Source organism: Sapajus apella, unplaced genomic scaffold (genome assembly GCF_009761245.1).
Source record: "Sapajus apella isolate SASKATOON/1434 unplaced genomic scaffold, GSC_monkey_1.0 scaffold32, whole genome shotgun sequence".
In the NCBI taxonomy this organism is placed as follows: Eukaryota; Metazoa; Chordata; class Mammalia; order Primates; family Cebidae; genus Sapajus; species Sapajus apella.
In genome coordinates, this window is record NW_022436972.1 from 17,000,678 (window position 1) to 17,017,627 (window position 16,950).

The following is a 16,950-nucleotide window of genomic DNA, read 5'->3' on the forward strand; positions in this document are numbered from 1 at the left end:
AGATAATGCTTACTAGAGCAATTAAGAGGACTGTATGAGATGCCCAAGGTAAAGAACTGAACATATTGCTTAGGACACATTAAGTGGTCAACAGATCCTAGCCATAATGATTTGAATGGGCCACGTGGCTTCAAAATCTGTTCAGTTTTGAAACCCTTTTCTCTTGCCAAATTTCCCATAGCAAGTAGAAACAGCACAATCACCTTGTTTAGGAGACAAAAAATAGCCATTAGAGCATTTCAACATTTTAAGGCACCACTCTGGACACAGAATTTGATGACCACCTTATTGAAATCTTGGTTCTTTTGTTTCCTTTTTTTTCTCCAAGTTTTTTCTCCCTTTTAGGAGCATCAGAGAGAAAATGATAACCAAAGGGATACATATTCTCAAGAGCATACACTTACAAAATATATATGTAAATAGAACACTTAAAAACTCTCTAAAAATGTGAGGCATCATTTTTTTTGGTAGTTAGGTTACAGAATCACTGCTTAAGTTTGGGGGAACTATTTTCTTTTAAAGCCTGTTTGCTTCCTTGAGCCACTATGGGATGGGATCTTCCTGCAGAAATAATCTTGTAATGAGGAGAAGCAAGGGATTTGTGTTGGAAAGCAACCCTTGGAATGCTCAGACATGATGCCTAAAACTCCTATTTCCAGTCTACAGAAAAAAGAGGTGACATACAATAATACTGTCGATCAGTATTATACTCTACTCAAGGCTGGACTCATACTTAGCTGCTTCTGTGATGTTTCTGTTTCCAGACTCTCCTTCCCTAGCCCAATATTTTAAACTCTATTATAGTATTCGCAGCTGTGGCAATTAAGAAATCTATGAGTTGGTGTGGCTCTGTACCTTGTGAGGAGATGAATGAGAAAGGGCCAGCGTTGCCCCGCCCCGGGTGGGGAAAAAGGGAAAGGAGGTCATGGTAGAGTTTTTGGATGCTGTCATGGAAGAAGCTTTGAAAATGCAGGTGGCTGAGGCCTGGAGCTGCAGGACACCGTTCAGTCATTGTCATGGAGATGGACCCCTTTCTTCACTGCATGATCTCAAACTTCATCTAAAGCCTACTTCTTAGAAGGGCTTCAGAAGAAACTTAGGAACTTGGGACTTCCATGAGAAGTATAATGATTTATGTAAGTTGCAGCAGAAGAGGGCCTCACATCTCTGCTTTAAGGAAAATTCTGTTTGAAAATTTCCAGTCCTGGCTTTCTGTTATTTCTAAAATTTACCTGGAATCAACCATTGATGTGTCCTGTGCCAAATATGAATTCATTGATGCCCTGCTGTGCCATGATGGTGAGCTGGAAGGGCGCTGGATTGCCTTTATCCTGTACCTGGTTCATTCCTGGAACAGGAGCCTGGGGGGTACCCTGGACCAGTACAACACTGATGAACACTTTCAGCTGAAGCAGACTGTCAAATCTCTTACCCCTTCATAGAACAAACCGGTTTTCTTTGAAGTATCTGCAGTGTCCTTTCACCAGGTTTCTGAAGTCCTGTCTGAAGAATAGTCATGTTTGTCTACAAGCGGCCAGTTTCATGGTCCTTCATTGACTAGGCCTCCCAGCTACTTTGAACCCCTCATACCTTGGAGCCCTCATATCCCACAAGATCATGAAATCTTTCTTTGTATGATTGAATCAAACTTATCTGGATATGGATTACCAAGTTCAAACTCAAGAAGAGTTTGAAGAAAGTTCTGAAATTCTCCTGAAGGAATTTCTTAAGCCTGATAAATTTGTAAAGGTCTGTGAGGCCTTGGAGAACGGAGATGTGGAATGGAGCAGCCGAGACCCCCCCCACTAACAAACAAAAGGGTTTTTATTTATTTTTTTTTAATGATCTTGGCTTACTGCAACTACTGTCTCCCAGGTTCAAGTGATTCTCCTGTCTCAGCCTCCCGAGTAGCTGGGATTACAGGCATCACCATCATGCTGGCCTAATTTTTGTATTTTAGTAGAGAAGGGGTTTCACCATGTTGGCCAGGCTGGTCTTGAACTCCTGATGCCAGGTCATCCTCCACCTTGGCCTCCCAAAGTGTTGGGATTACAGGCCACCACGCCCGGCCAACAACAGGTTTTATGAGAAAGCTGAGGAAGTAAGCTTTCCAGTATATTGAAGGAGTGCATGAAGGTATTTTGCTCTGAGGCACTGTTCTTGCTGCTCTCCAACTTCACAGGCCTGACGCTTCACTTATTGGCCCCTTTGAAAGATGAGACAGATGACAAAAAAGAGGAAGTAGCAACTCTGCTGCCGATAGAACTAAGGAAGGGACTGGCCATAGCCCTCCTGAGCCAGAGAATAATCAGGTAGCCATCAGCAACAACAGTCAACAGTGATGACCAGACAGACTCAGAGCCACAGGAAAATGAAACAAAGAATTCCCACATGCCAAAGGGAACTGAGGCACTGGAAGACTAGTCACGTACTTTAATTTGTGACCATAGCAAGGCTGATTTTGCCCTAGACTTAATTCTCCACTATGGCTGTGAAGGCTGGGAGCCAGAATATGGTGGTTTTACTTCTTACATTGCCAAAGATGAAGAGCTGCTAATGGTGAATTCAAAAAGCAATTCTTGGCTTGGTCTGCAGAGAAAGACTGAAATTTGTCAAGCATATTAACCATCGAAGCGTGGAACAGAAGAAAACCTTCCCAAATATAACAGGCTTCTGGGACTTTTCATTCATCTGTTATGAATGACAGCAATGGGCAAAGCTGAACAAAAATGTGATCCTTCATCATTACTGGGAAGGCTGCAAGAGCTAAGCATGGAGTAAAGGAGAGCTACATGGTAGCCTGCCTGACAGTGTTCTTAAAACTGGTTATCCTTTAATAGGACTTAGAATGATTGTCCTCAACCTAGACCTTGAGTTTGGAGCTATGTACTTATGTCTTGATTTAAAAAAAAGTTGGCTTTTTTAAACATTGAGTTCTTCTTCCATATTGGCTTCTTCAGGTAATTTTTCAATGATCTTTTTTTATTGTGGTAAAGTATCTGTAACATCAAATTTGCTAGCTTACCTATTAAAAAAAAAAAAAAAAAAAAAAAAAAAAGGCACTGAGTCCCTGCCCTGAGGAGGAAGTCCTTGGGATGGAAATTTTCATGAGTTGCACAAAAATCAAGTCACTAGGATAAAACTTCTAATTTCATTATTTACTGGACTTTATATAATAAATATGCATCCTCTCATGTTGAAGATTTGTATACTGTTGGGAAAAATGCTTTAAGCTCACTGAAAGGGGGGGACTGTAACATTTCATTTTCTTAAACAGGCAGTAAATAATGAATGCATATGAATACAATAAACATATCTCAAAAAAGAATGATACAACTTTTATTTTCCATGGATTTTAAAGATGCTTTTGCTACACAGTTTACGTATTTTTATGAGATTTTTTTTTCATTTCTATGAAGTTCAGCCTTATACAATTTTAAGGTGATATGTTTGGTAGTGTATCTATAATCTTTAAAAAGTTTAGAGTTTTTGGAATGTACAGTATATGAGGTAAAATCAAGATTACATTAAAAATTGTTTTCTCCTCTGCACTAATTTTGCAGTGAGGCTCAAATGGCAAGTATACTATTAAATGACATTTACTATCAAAAATAGGAGGTTCATTTGAATTACTATGAAAAACATAAGCCACTGTTAACTTGACACAGTGGCACATTTTACCTTTTTAGACATTCAACTATATATAAATCTCTGGGCTATTACACTCAGACTCATTTGTACTGCCAAATGTGGCAATTTAAAGAAGTTTCTAGAAAACAATCGCAATCACTGTTGTTTTGGGGGAAGGTTATCACCCTATACATAAGAGATTAAATTTAAATAAAATGTAAACATACAGTATATTATAGTGACAGGTCATTCTTACCACTTAGGCCAAGTTTATCCATTTCTTTTTTGAACAAGGGTTAATGTTTTTCTACAGCACAGATCATTTGACATAAAACAGTTACAATACATGCCCATTCTATTATAAAAGAAATTCTTCAGAGATCTTCAAAGCACAAAACATACGTTCTTTTTTCAAAGACTGACAGAAGTGCTTAATAATCACTAAAATGCCAACTTCAGCAACTAAAAATTAGTGATTCACTATCCTAAAATTCGAATAATAAATTAAAAAAGCTAGTTACAGGTGTTTTACAGATAACAGATGTGCTAAAACAAAGAATTGTAGATAGTTTCATTATAAACTGTATTATTACTGGCAGTCATGGACATCTAGGCAAGAAGTACAATGTGACACTTGACAAAATTCAGTCTGATCATCCAAAAGCTCACAAATGCAAGCTCACAAAACATTAATGAATTATGCAATTGCAAAGTGCTCTAATGCAACATTAACCACATGCAACCAACAATTTGGAACAGTATCCAAACAGACATTATACATTAAACGTTAGTTTTTAAGAAAGAAAGCAGCTTGAAGTTTACTGGTGCAAATGAATTTTGTCTTCAGATTTGGTGCCCCAAACAAAAAGGTTAGGTTTGATTATGAATTCTGATGGTGGTGGCAGCAGTTATGGGAGAAGCAGCAAAAACTTATGGGAGTTCTTCAAAATTAGCCTATACCAGACGAAGTGAGTGTATGTGTGTAATATGTATCTCTACATTGGTATGTGTGTGTGTGTGTATATATATGCCATTTATGTACATGTATACACTTATACATGTACATATGGTTCAAAGGTTCACAAAACAGAGCCAGATAGGTTTGAAATTGTTTACTTTTATGATTACTTTTAAAAAAGTATTTAAAAGCCCTCAGGTTCTTTTCTATGTTCTCAAGACCTGAAGAGGAACTTTCTGAGTAAACATCAAAATATTTTTAGGCCAAGTAAACTGTCTGTGCTTTCTTTAAGTACTTATCTGTGAATTCTGAATATATATTTATAATGAAGAACTCCACATTTATCAAAGCTTTTCTTCATGCATATCCAGTTTTTGTTTCTAAGCCCCTCCAGCTACTCATCATAATCCCACTTACCAAATAATTAAGACAAATGAGGAGGTAGAAATATAGCACTAGATTGCTTTCACAGCATCAGACTTTAACATTTATATAGCATGTTAGTGTAAATTCTATTCATTCTGAATTTTTCACTTGGTAATAATCTTTAAAACAAACAGATCAGGTTATCACTGTTACACTCATGCCGATTGGTCAAAATATCCGTTCCTAAATTGTTGTCTCTTAGAAAGTTTTTCTACAGAAGGCATGTTAAAAAAAAAAAAAAAAAAAAAAAAGGAGAGAAAGAGAGAGAAAGAAAAAAGGAAAAAGAAAAAGACCCACCCTAACAAAAAAACAAAAATTGATATTTTTGTGGCTTGCATTCTAATAAAGTGCCAGCCTCTACCTAACAATATAAGCACTGAAAATGGCAAAAATGATGTGCTATAGTCTCAATGCCAGTGCTAAATGCCACTGTTTTTTATAAAAGCAATACAGAAATAATTTTAGTACATGACAAAATAAAATGTAATAGAGTTAAAAAATAAAGTTATATTTTTACTTGATTACAAAGTACTGAATGACAAAGGCAATCAAAATGGAAAAGAAAGCAAACAGCACAAGGATGACAGCAGCACACTGCTCGTCACTCAGTGCTCGTCGGGTCCTTGTGCTTTCCACAGTGTCTCTGTTGGTGCTGGCTGGTGGTTCAGTCCTCTGAGAGATGAAGAGCACTGTGGTGCTGTAGGGACCTACGAGGTCCTGGTGTCCCAGAGAGTCTTGGCACTGGCGAATGGCACATACACGGAAGCGATATTCACAGTTCAGCTGAAGGCTGGAATACCGGAAATAAGGGTCGGGACCTTTGTAAATCTGTTAATAAAATATTAGAAGGAAGAATTACATGTGAAGGCTGGACAGAAAATGTGTTACAACTGGCTAGTGTTAGAATTGTTTTTGATGTGAAAGCCAGTGAATGTCACTGATTTTATCTTTCAAATGACATATTAAAAATACCTATCCATTAAAGTACTTATCCGTCTGTTGCATAGGGGCAGGAGAAATCTGAAAAGCGAGGATGTGAGATCTACCTTTATAGGATTCACAGATGAGTTAAGCAGTGCAGATGTGCCCCAGGGCAGCTAGATAACATGCAAAATCAATCCTCAAGCATTTTCCTGTTTTCCTCAAATGTAAGAAGTCATTTTTAAATGAAATCATTCCATAAAAAAGGGATAGTGGCCTGGCTAATTTTTGTATTTTTAGTAGAGATGGAGTTTAAAAAAAAAAAAAAAAAAAGGGATAGTGTCTACTTTTGCTTCCCCCATTATGTCTTTGTATAACTGATAAATTTCCATACAATTTCAAACATATCTGTTGAATGAAATGGCAAATGAATAAGGCAAGCTTTCTATAGGTGCCTATGGAAAATCACTGTATAAACTCCAGAGAGGGGAGATCACTTAGAATCAGAGAATAGGACCTCCTTTGCCATGCCTTACAAGGTGAATAAAAAGAATGAAATTCCATGTATTTTCAGGGGAACATGCTAGTAATTAACCCATTTGTGCCAGAGGTTGCAAATTCTTTTTGTGTGTGAAAAATCAGACCTTGGCGATAACCCTGAGGAGCTGGATAATAAATGACTCCCACAAGCTTAGCGTGCCAATAATGGAACACTAAATAAATGGCTTAAGAAGCTATAAACTGGAACTGTTCACCCCTGGCATCCAAATTCTGCTCTACCACTTCCAACTCCAGATGTGATTTTAAACCAACTACCTTAATAGGCATATTAGTAGTTAAAATGTATGATAATTATGAGAATGAAATGAACTAATGCTTGTTAAAGCACTTAGCACAGTGCTCAGCATGCAGTTACTGCTCAATCTGTAGAAGCTATCGTTTCCAATAATGAGCAGCCCCCACCACTCATTCTGTAATGGAGAAAATCAAGGCTCACAGGGTTAAATGACTTGTCAGTTGAGTTCCTCCAGCTATTTGTTGGGCTATAAGTCAGATGAACCGGCATTTGGGAGCTGTTAAGTACTTTTAGATGCCTCAATTGTACCTGTGTTGTCAATCTAAATTTTTACATATTTCTTTGCTCTCAAAGAAGCAAAGTAAGATCTCTGTCTCATTTTTCTATCTCCAGAATCCAGCATATAGTAGGTACTTAATAAAAGGCCATTAAATTAGTGAATTGTTGACAATAAATAAAAATGTGGATGCTGATACAATATATAAAGGAACTTATTGAAAGAAGCTTTAAGATAAATCTGAAAGAAAATGGTGACTATGCATTAGTTCTAAGGATGCATAATGTTTCAGGGAGTAGAATGTAGAAATGATCCATGTTTGTGAGATAGTAGAGGTTGGGTATCCCTTCTGTGAAATGCTTGGAGCCAGAAGCATTTCAATTTTTTTGATTTTGGAATATTTGCATATTTACTAGTTGAACATCCCAAACCCCAAAATCTGAAATCTGAAATGCTCCAGTGAGCATTTCCTTTGAGTGTCATGTCAATCCTCAAAAAGTTTCAGATTCTGGGTGGAACATTTTGAATTTTGGACTTTTTGATTTGGGATGCTTCAACCTGTAAAACAATTCACTTAAAACAGAATGCTGTATGAGACAGTAGTTTAAAACTGTATACATACGCTGAAGTAAATTTAGTAAAAATTAAAAATATGTATTTGTCTTATGGATATAATGGATGATTTTTGTCTTAATATTTTCCACGTGTCTTCATATACCATTCCATGAGTATGGCAGTATTAGGTTAAGGAAGAAAAACCTCAACAAATGGCATGAGGGTGATAAATGAAAAGATCTGGTACAGAGAGGAAGAATACGCTAATTACACTAGTTGAAAATTTACATTAATTCAAAAGAGGCCACTGTAGGTGTGTGACATTAAAACAGTGTTTACAGAATCCTAATCCAGAGGCTGTGTGAAGGACTGAAGTGAGCTAAGCGGGACAGGGACTCTTGATGTACATGTGAAAAGTGATGAGGTCCTGATGTAGTTTTTATGGATTTAGAAACAACTTCTGATTAAGAGTTGTCAAGAAAAAAAATTCATCGAAGAATTTAAAGCTTGGAGACCAAGATGATATTAGTGTCCATGACACTGATGAAGTAAAGATGATGGAGAGGAGAGATTGGGAGGGAAGATGATGGAATCAGGTTTTCAATTTTATATTTCAGATGTGGGAGGACATCTAATTAGGAAGAGACATAGGTAGCTGTAGATACAGGACTGACAAAAACAGATTAACCTCTTCACGCTAATTTAAGAAGGTTTATATACCCAAGAAAAGTCATTCAAACAAGCCTCAAGCTTATTCATATACTACTCACAAGTGGAGTCCCTATTTCCTTTAAACATGTAATACAATTATATTTTCTTTAATATTAATTTTGCTTCCTCCTTAGAAGGAAACCTACTTATCTCTAAATTACATTTCAAATCTAATTATCATGCCAATTTGCAGACGGCTTAATAAAGAAAAACAATACATGCCAAATTTAATCTGACTCTTTGGATCTTTTGTAATTTCAGTTAAGATATTACACAGAATAGTTATAATAGCACAACACTGGAATAAAACAAATGAATGATCAATTTTTTAGTGGAAGAGGAAAATATAAGACACAATGAAAACAACCGAGCTTACAAGTCTTCAAAATTAAGATTACAGTCAAAAGGGAAAATCAGATGAAATGTATAGGTAATTAGTCTTTGCAGTGGTATAAAAGCTTATGCTTTATAAAAGTTGTAACAAACATTGGCAACTCTCTACTCTATCTGACTGCTACTCTTGCTTTACCAGAAAGCTATCTTTGAAACCTCTTAGGTAGGAAGGTGACACTTCCTCTAGGTTCCCATGATAACTTCATGCCTAATGTCATATTTACAGCACTGCATTATGACTATTATTAATACTATTATTGTAAAAGCCTCCTTATTAGTCTTTCTGGTTCTGCCTTTGTACTACCGTAGTTTCAACACTATAGTCAATATAACCTTATGTTTGATCACATGAATACCGTGGCCAAAATCCTTCATTGGCTTCACATTATACATGGAGTAAAAGCCACAGTATGGCCTATTATGCCCTACATCACTCCATACCACCTATAGGTTCCTTAGCATTAACTACCCGACCTTACCAACTCTTCCCTTTGCTCTCTCCACCCCAGTCACATTGGCTCCTTTATGTACATCAGATTTAACAGGCATCCTCCTGCCACAGCACATCTTAGAACACTCTTCTCCCCACAGTCATCTCCTTTGGGAAGCACTGAAATGTCAGCTGACTGCCCCAAATGAAATAACACTCAATGCCCTTCCCTTCTACTACTCCCTATTCCTTTTATCCAATTTTGTTTTTTCTCCTTTGCACTTATATCTGACAATATATTGACATGTTTATTTGCTTATAGCGTCTCCTTTTCCACCAGAATGTAGGCTCCATGGAGGCAAAGACTTTTTGTTCAGTGCTATATCCTGAGTGCCTGGCACAGAGTTCAGTGAATACTTAAATGAATAGTCTGTTCAAGTGTAGTTCACACTGAAAAGATCTGGAATCTTGAGATCTCTGGAACATAATATATATTGAATAAATGTTTTTGAACTGGAAAGGGAAAGATGGCCAAATCTTACATTGAAAATACATAAAAATTAAAAAAGGGTAAAAATATGCATCCACAGATTATCTTGGTACATACCTGTTTGAATTCTGAATCTTTTCCTACCATAACTTGAAGACTGTAAATAACTGGATCACCTTTCATTGGCTGTAAACACTCCCATGTAATTTCACAAATGTGATCATTTACTTTCTCTATTTTGGGAGCTGTAAGAAACAAATGTAAACAAATGTTCTACTTGATTTTTAACTTGGTACATTATGCAGACACTTGTTTTAATCAAAATCAACAAATCTTTAAAATCCACTTGTAAACTTGAAATAAGTATCAATGAATTTTTGAAATTTGCACACAGATACAGCACTCTTGTATTCTAAGAGATGGGATCTCACTCTGTCACCCAGCCTGTAGTATAGCGGTGCGATCATAGCTCACTGCAGCCTCAGCTGCCTGTGTAGCTATAAATACAGGCACATGCTACCAATGCCCAGCTAATTAAAAAAATTTTTTTTGTAGAGACGCAGGTCTCACTATGTTGCCCCGGTTGGTCTCAATACTCCTGGCCTCAATCCTCCCACTTCATTCTCCCAAAGCAGTGGGATTACAGGCGTGGCCCTGCCTACAGTCAGCATTCTTCTTAAAGCTAAGAGTCACTAAACTTGATGAGTAAACAGAAAAATGACTCAGTCAAACTCTCAATATTATTAGATTATTCAAGAAGAGTTCTGCTGCTTAACAAATGATATGTTTAGGTACATGATCCAGGATACGGCTCTAAAAGTCTCTGTGATTAGTCTTCAGAGGAATGAACTTTATAGACTGTTTAGCTAAAAATAGAGTACAGCCCTTGCCAGAGTCACTTTAAAATAAGAACCCCTCTAAAATTAAAAGATAAATATATATACAAATGTGTGTAAATATGTGTACATGCGTGTAAATTTGATTGAAAAATTCACATTAATGAAGAATTTGTTTTGCCTAACAGATGACCAGGCTTTCCTTCCAAAATCCAAATTAATGTAATATCAACAACTCAAAACATTTAAACAACCAGAGTTTCTTTGATTTTTTTTCTTTAAGCAAATGACCTTATGAGAAAACCAGCTTACCTATTCAATTTAGTATTTTTATGTTAGATTATTAAAAACATCAGTGACAAAAGCCAGTACTTGTCTGAATATGAAAGTGCCAGATAAAACAGCTTTTATTACTGAGTGGAACTCTCAGTAGAGCTGGGTTTGCCTGTATGACTTTGTGTAACTGTTGGACATATATTGGATGCTAAATTTTAGTATCAGTAAACAAAGCATTTATGAAAATACACTAAAAGTAATTTATTATAAAAGAAAATAAGTTCAGGATGTGTAACTTACCTTTCAAGGCAGATGGGACAGATTTTGGAGTAGTGAAAATATATTCTTGGGAGAGAGGACCTTCCCCAGCTTCATTACAAGCTTGAATACAGAATTTATAGGATGTTGACTCATTAAGTCTTTGGACTTTGTATGTATGACATGGCCCTCTGTATAGGGATACAAACCTAAAACAGAAATAACTATTAGATAAGACTGATACTACCTTGTGAAAAATGTTTTTAAAACTAGTATAAAAACACAGTTAGGGACATTATTTAGGAGTATTAAGTTCCCCCAAAAGCTTGATGCCAGGAACTCTTTGTCACTTCAAATAAATCTGTTTTTCATCAGATAAAGAAAAACAGGTTATTTGGTAAATTTCCCAATTTGACATGATTTACTGAAAGTCTGCTGCTAAATTCTGTGTCCGACCATCGTAACTGTTTCTTTTCAGGCTTCTGGTTTAGCTTTGTTTCTGAATACGGTTTTTTAATGTACATTTTAAAAGATGCTAAGAACATCACAATTTTCATTATGAATTATTCCTAAGTAAAGTCATATTGATATAATTTGTCAAGTATGGCATTGACTTAAGCTATGAGATTGTTTCTATTTTAATCTTCCTTGTCTGTATCTGGAAAAAAGAGAATTCTCAATTCTCAGGCATAATTTTAGTTGACTTGGTGATGTTTTTCTAGAGATTTACAAAGGCAGTATGACAATATATAATTTCCAATACATTATCTACTTGAACTGTTCAATGAAGCTGAATACCATATACATGTCTCCTAATGTGTTATCTGTAAGTTGAACGCATCCCAGTATTTTTGATTGGACGTTTCTAAAATTTTTGGAAATCAGAGAATGAATAATGAATGTTTATTCGATGCTAACAGTCTGAAAACTGTAGTCAAGTTAAAAATAAAGAAATATTTAATGACAGGAAGAAACAGTACTTCCAAGAGGCAGTAATTGGATAAATCTTGTCTTTTCAATCCTATTTTTTTTTTTAATGATAGGAAAAAAATAGTGGTAAAACTGCTGTTTAAAAAAGCTGAACAATGACAAAATCTGGATCAGGGAACAGCTAAAGTATCATTATGATACTATCCCACAGCAAGTGTATACGGTTGTGAAAATCAAAGGTAATGAAAGTAATCAAGGACATTAATTTCTGAAATGTGTGCATTAAACTTAACAGTATCATAAAATGTTTTAATTTATTTTCTACTACCAAAGACCATGAGCCATACTCATATCCTATAACAATTCTTTAGATGCTAGCTGAATAATTAAGTTGGAAGCTCTGAATAATTAAGTTGGAACAGAATATAATAGAATTTATATTTAATAGAATCTTTATTATCTTTCAACCAAACAGTAATTAGACCTGTTTCCAGTAAGCCTTCTTGCACTACCCCAAATATATGGCAGAAAGGGGAGGAAAATAATTTAAACAATTAACTTGCCCAGTAATAATAACATATATTAAAGATAAATGGCTATACCAAAGATTTTTACAAGGCAAATAATCTCTTTGTAGAGATACGACTATAAAGACTACGATCTGCCAAGAACAAAGGCTAACTTCATCGATACATAGATTTTAGGAAATAATCATTAGTGTTTGTTCTGTGTAATGTTCTTACTGGTAATACAGTATATAAAACTATTCCATATGTTATTTAAAATGTATTAAGCATTTCTGATACAGAGTACTTATGTACAAGCACCATAAATATTCCACTGTTGAATACCTAGCTAAGATACAAACAACACAAAAAAGTAAATCTTGGCCAGTATTCTGAGTATTAGTATTCTGTACTAGTGCTAGTACTCTGAGTTCATCAGATATGGAAATTGTTTCTAATATATTCAGTGAAAAGTAGAAAGGCAAAATACAAAATTCTTAAAAGATTAACAGCTGCGGAAGGTATGTGGCATTGCTTATATGGAATATAACGTGATAAATAGCCCCTAGTTGGCATTTGAATAATATTACAAATATTGAGAGTTAACACTGTAACTCAAATACATGATTTAGTACAACAGTATATGGCACATTATATAGGAAATAATACAACATGTACATGAAGATATAAAAGAGGCACAGAAAAGAACCTGAATGAGACAGAGATTAGCAAAGGAACTTATAGAATCTGAGATCACACAGTGAAAAACAACTGTATTCAATTAGTGTGCAGGCCCCATGTCAGGGGTGTGGAAAAGACTGAAACAATGTCTGCCTTCAAGGATCTCAAGAGGCCTGAAACCAATCACAATCATTTACTATAAAATTGTGTTGGTTAGGCATGGTGGCTCATGCCTACAATCTCAGCACTTTGTGAGGCTGAGGTGGGAAGACCACTTGAGCCTAGGAGTTCAAGACCAGCCTAGGCAACATGGTGAAACCCCATCTCTACAAAATACAAAAATTAGCCAGGTGTGATGGCACACACCTGTGGTCACAGCTACTTGGGAGGTTGAGGTGGGAGGATGGTGTGAGCCCTGGAGGCAGAGGCTGCAGTGAGCTAAGATAGTGCTACTGCACTCCAACCTGGGTGACAGAGTGACACCTTCTCTCAAAAAAAAAAAAAAAAAAAAAAAAAATTGTGTCCTGTTAGAAATAAACATTGAAGAGTTAATTTTGTATCCAAGATTAGGTGTCTTTACTACCATGAAGACAGTACAACAGGTTAAACAACCAGAGTAGCCCACTTAATTTTTTCTCTTGGTATTCTACTCACAAATTATAAACAGGAAATCTACATTGTGTTTTCTGATATTTTAAAAATAACACACTTTTGTATGACAATATTGACTTTGTTTTTGAAAACTTACTTTATTAAAAAAAATTTTTTTTGAGACAAGGTCTCAGTATGTTGCCCAAGCTGGTCTTGCACTCCTGGGCTTAAGCAATTTGTCCACCTCAGCCTCCCAAAGTGCTGGGATTACAGGTGTGAGCCACCACACTTGGTCTACTTATAACAGTTACAGAAATTATATACTTAAGACCTAACAAACTATGTAAAGAAGCAATTAAAGAACCTACCGTCCATTCTTATCCTCCATCTGAAGGTGGTACTGAATAGAATCGGTTGACAATGTCTTTGGAGTTCCTTCTCCCCATTTCAGCTTAAGGTTTTGGTGGCTAAAGGCTACACATTCCAGACGAGGTGGATCAGGAGGGAGAGGCTTAGTTTTTAATTTTATCATATGGCTGAAAGGACCAGCTCCAAGGCTATTCAAGGCTTGAATTCGTATTCTAAGTGCCACATAAAAAAAAAAAATTGGTTTATGATTGTTTTATATTTAAAGTGTCTCTCTGGTCTAGGCAAAAAAAAAAAAAAAAAAAAAAAAATCAACATGATTTTTAGAGTATACCTGTATGTTGTATCTGGCTGCAAATTGTTGATAATATAGCTTGTAACCTTTCCCACTGTTAAAGACTGCTTATCTCCAAAGTCTATGCTGTAGGCAAGGATTTCTGAACCATGATCACAAGGCTTTTCCCAGCTTATTGCAAGGCATGTGGAAGGTGAATAATGGGGATTTTCTATCTCATCATCACTTATTTCTTGAAGACAGGTCACAATGCCAGGAACTGATGGTGGAGTCACACAGGCTACTACTTCACTGAAAGGACCTGCACCCACAATACTCAGAGCCTATAAATTAACAGAGCCTCCAAGTTAACAAAGTCATGACTGTGAATATGCCAATGAAATATAAAACTCTGGATTAAGTGACAAGGTACTGATCATCTTTACCTGGACTCTGCAATAGTAGGCAGTTGCTGGTGAAAGTCCTTTTATTTCATAATTGAGACCAGGTCCACAGTAACATATCTGCATACTGCCTTCAACTCCTCCCCACTCTAATCGATATTCAGTGACATCTGTTCCATTACTCAAAGGAACCTTTAAATTCAGAAAAGAATAAAGGTCTTAGTCTTGATGTTGTTTAAATAGCTTTGGGCCAAAAATGTTCTTTACCTGAGCACATGTAAAACTAGATTGCTTTTGAATTTCTTTAAAACATTTAACCACAATCAAAATTGTTCAATTTTACATTTTTTATTCATTAAGACTATCTGAATTTAAGATTGGTCAAAAATATAACTGTTTTGAATTAGAAGTAGAAATATGACTAAGTCACTTAGAAAGAGTATTTTAAGGTAAATACACTTCAAAATAATTCTATTAAGTAATATGAAATGTTAAAACCATACCAACATGTTCATTGTTAAATTTCAAGGGAAACTGAAAACACAATTATCATTACTGATTATTACTATCCACAGTAAGTACACTGGAGATGTGTACTGGATAAATATAAGAGAAATAGTATTTACTAATTCCTATACATGTCTGGTACTGAACATTAAACTTACCAGTGGCTGAAATATCTCAGTACTGAGACAAAGTCTTTCATAAAAATACAAAACACATAATGAACAGGAGTCTAAATATTTGTAATGCAAATACACCTTACTCAAATTCTTCAAAGAGGAAAAAGAAGTCGCTGTTTCTCATGTGAATTAAACTAGGACTTACTCTGTATAATATAGGAGGTAAAAATGAACAGTATCTTTATTCTTTCATATGAACTATTCTAATCACTTAAGAAAGTAGACATAAGTCAATGGAAATTATAATACCTCCCAATTCACTTGTGCACAAGTTGCAGATCTGCATGTCACTTGAGGGGGCTTGCACTGATCTGGTGGCCCAGGGGCTGTTGTAACATCACATTTTTCTGAAAATGGTCCAAACTAGAAAAACAAATATAACTAGTGTTTTTATCTTTCACCCTTAAATTCCCACTGATTGCACAGAACTGCATAAAGATTCACTAATAATTAAAGTCTTTTTCCCTATGTTTCAAGATGAATTTGGTCATAATTCTGTAATTATTCACATAAGCTAAAAAGACTTAATAATCATGAAAGTAAAGGTGAGAGAAATTAAATTTAAAGTTTCATTTACTTATACTTTATTCTGCCCTTATTTCTTCAGGAACTGGTTTTTGTAAGAAGGGCAGGCATTAGGGAATTAGGTGGGTGGAATAATTCAGAAGAAATATAAGGAGTGAAGAAACTGATACTAATTAAAAGCATGGGAGATGGTAGGTGTAAATTATTTTTATTTTTTTAATACTTCCTGAATCTTTCTTAGGCATTATATTCCATATCAAATTTACCAACATACTGTTCTATAAATTTATTTTATACCATAATTAGATTTTTTTCTGTTCCATGCTGAAAAGATCACTCTCTCATAATTACTTTTAACATACATTACCCAGAATATAAAAAATTTTATTCAGTATTGGCAAATTCCTCCCCCTGATATACAGAAGAACAATTACAGAAATTTCTAGTCATCAGTTTTTTAAAGCTCATTAGCAAAAGAAAAGCCCTAATACGCTGGTATTTTCGCTTAACAGGGGCACATCATTATAATGATCAGAAATAAACCTACTTGTCACCGCACAAGTTCAGGCAATTTGAACTAGGTCAACTTCTTTTTTTTTTTTTTTTTTTGAGACAAGGTCTGGCTCTGTTACCCAGGCTGCAGGAGTGCAGTGGTGCAATCATGGCCCACTGTAGCCTCAACTTCCTAGGCTCAAGCCATCCTCCCATCTCAGCCTCCCAAGTAGCTGGGACTACAGGTGTGCACCACCATGCTGGGCTAATTTTTCTAATTTTTACAGAGACTGGTGAAATCCTGTAAAAAATAGAAAAAAATTTTTTACAGGGTTTCACCATGTTGCCCGGGCTACTCTCAGACTCCTGGGCACAAGTTGTCCTCTTGTCTCAGAGGGAGGACCACTTGAGCCAAAGTGCTAGGATTACAGGCATGAGCCACTGCGCCCAGACAGATAAGAAAACTCTTTAGGAAACTCATCTTCTAAGAAAATTCTATGGAAACATTCAGTTGTTAACAAAGACTTAACATTAAAATTAT

General features: G+C 35.7%; 1 protein-coding gene and 1 pseudogene across 10 annotated transcripts in view; one reads left to right on the plus strand and one right to left on the minus strand.

Annotated features, from left to right (window-relative positions):
* Nucleotides 1–893: 893 nt before the first annotated feature.
* On the plus strand, nt 894–5,261 carry LOC116562414 (annotated as a pseudogene). The gene is made up of 2 exons (XR_004273928.1): nt 894–1,801; nt 2,070–5,261. The product of XR_004273928.1 is annotated as a prolyl 3-hydroxylase OGFOD1-like (transcript).
* FNDC3A (fibronectin type III domain containing 3A) overlaps nt 3,150–16,950 on the minus strand; it is a 198,404-nt gene continuing 184,603 nt past the window's right edge. For 4 of the 9 annotated variants that reach the window (XM_032294623.1, XM_032294630.1, XM_032294629.1 and 1 more), the window contains 7 exons: nt 15,642–15,755; nt 14,752–14,901; nt 14,366–14,649; nt 14,034–14,246; nt 11,000–11,166; nt 9,705–9,832; nt 3,314–5,842 (listed from right to left, as the gene is read on the minus strand). In XM_032294623.1, coding sequence (XP_032150514.1) covers nt 5,528–5,842; nt 9,705–9,832; nt 11,000–11,166; nt 14,034–14,246; nt 14,366–14,649; nt 14,752–14,901; nt 15,642–15,755 — 1,371 coding nt within the window. In that variant the 3' untranslated portion in view covers nt 3,314–5,527. Of the gene's footprint in view, nt 5,843–9,704; nt 9,833–10,999; nt 11,167–14,033; nt 14,247–14,365; nt 14,650–14,751; nt 14,902–15,641; nt 15,756–16,950 lie in introns of all 9 variants that reach the window. The other 5 variants (XM_032294626.1, XM_032294624.1, XM_032294627.1 and 2 more) reach the window with 3 other exon arrangements.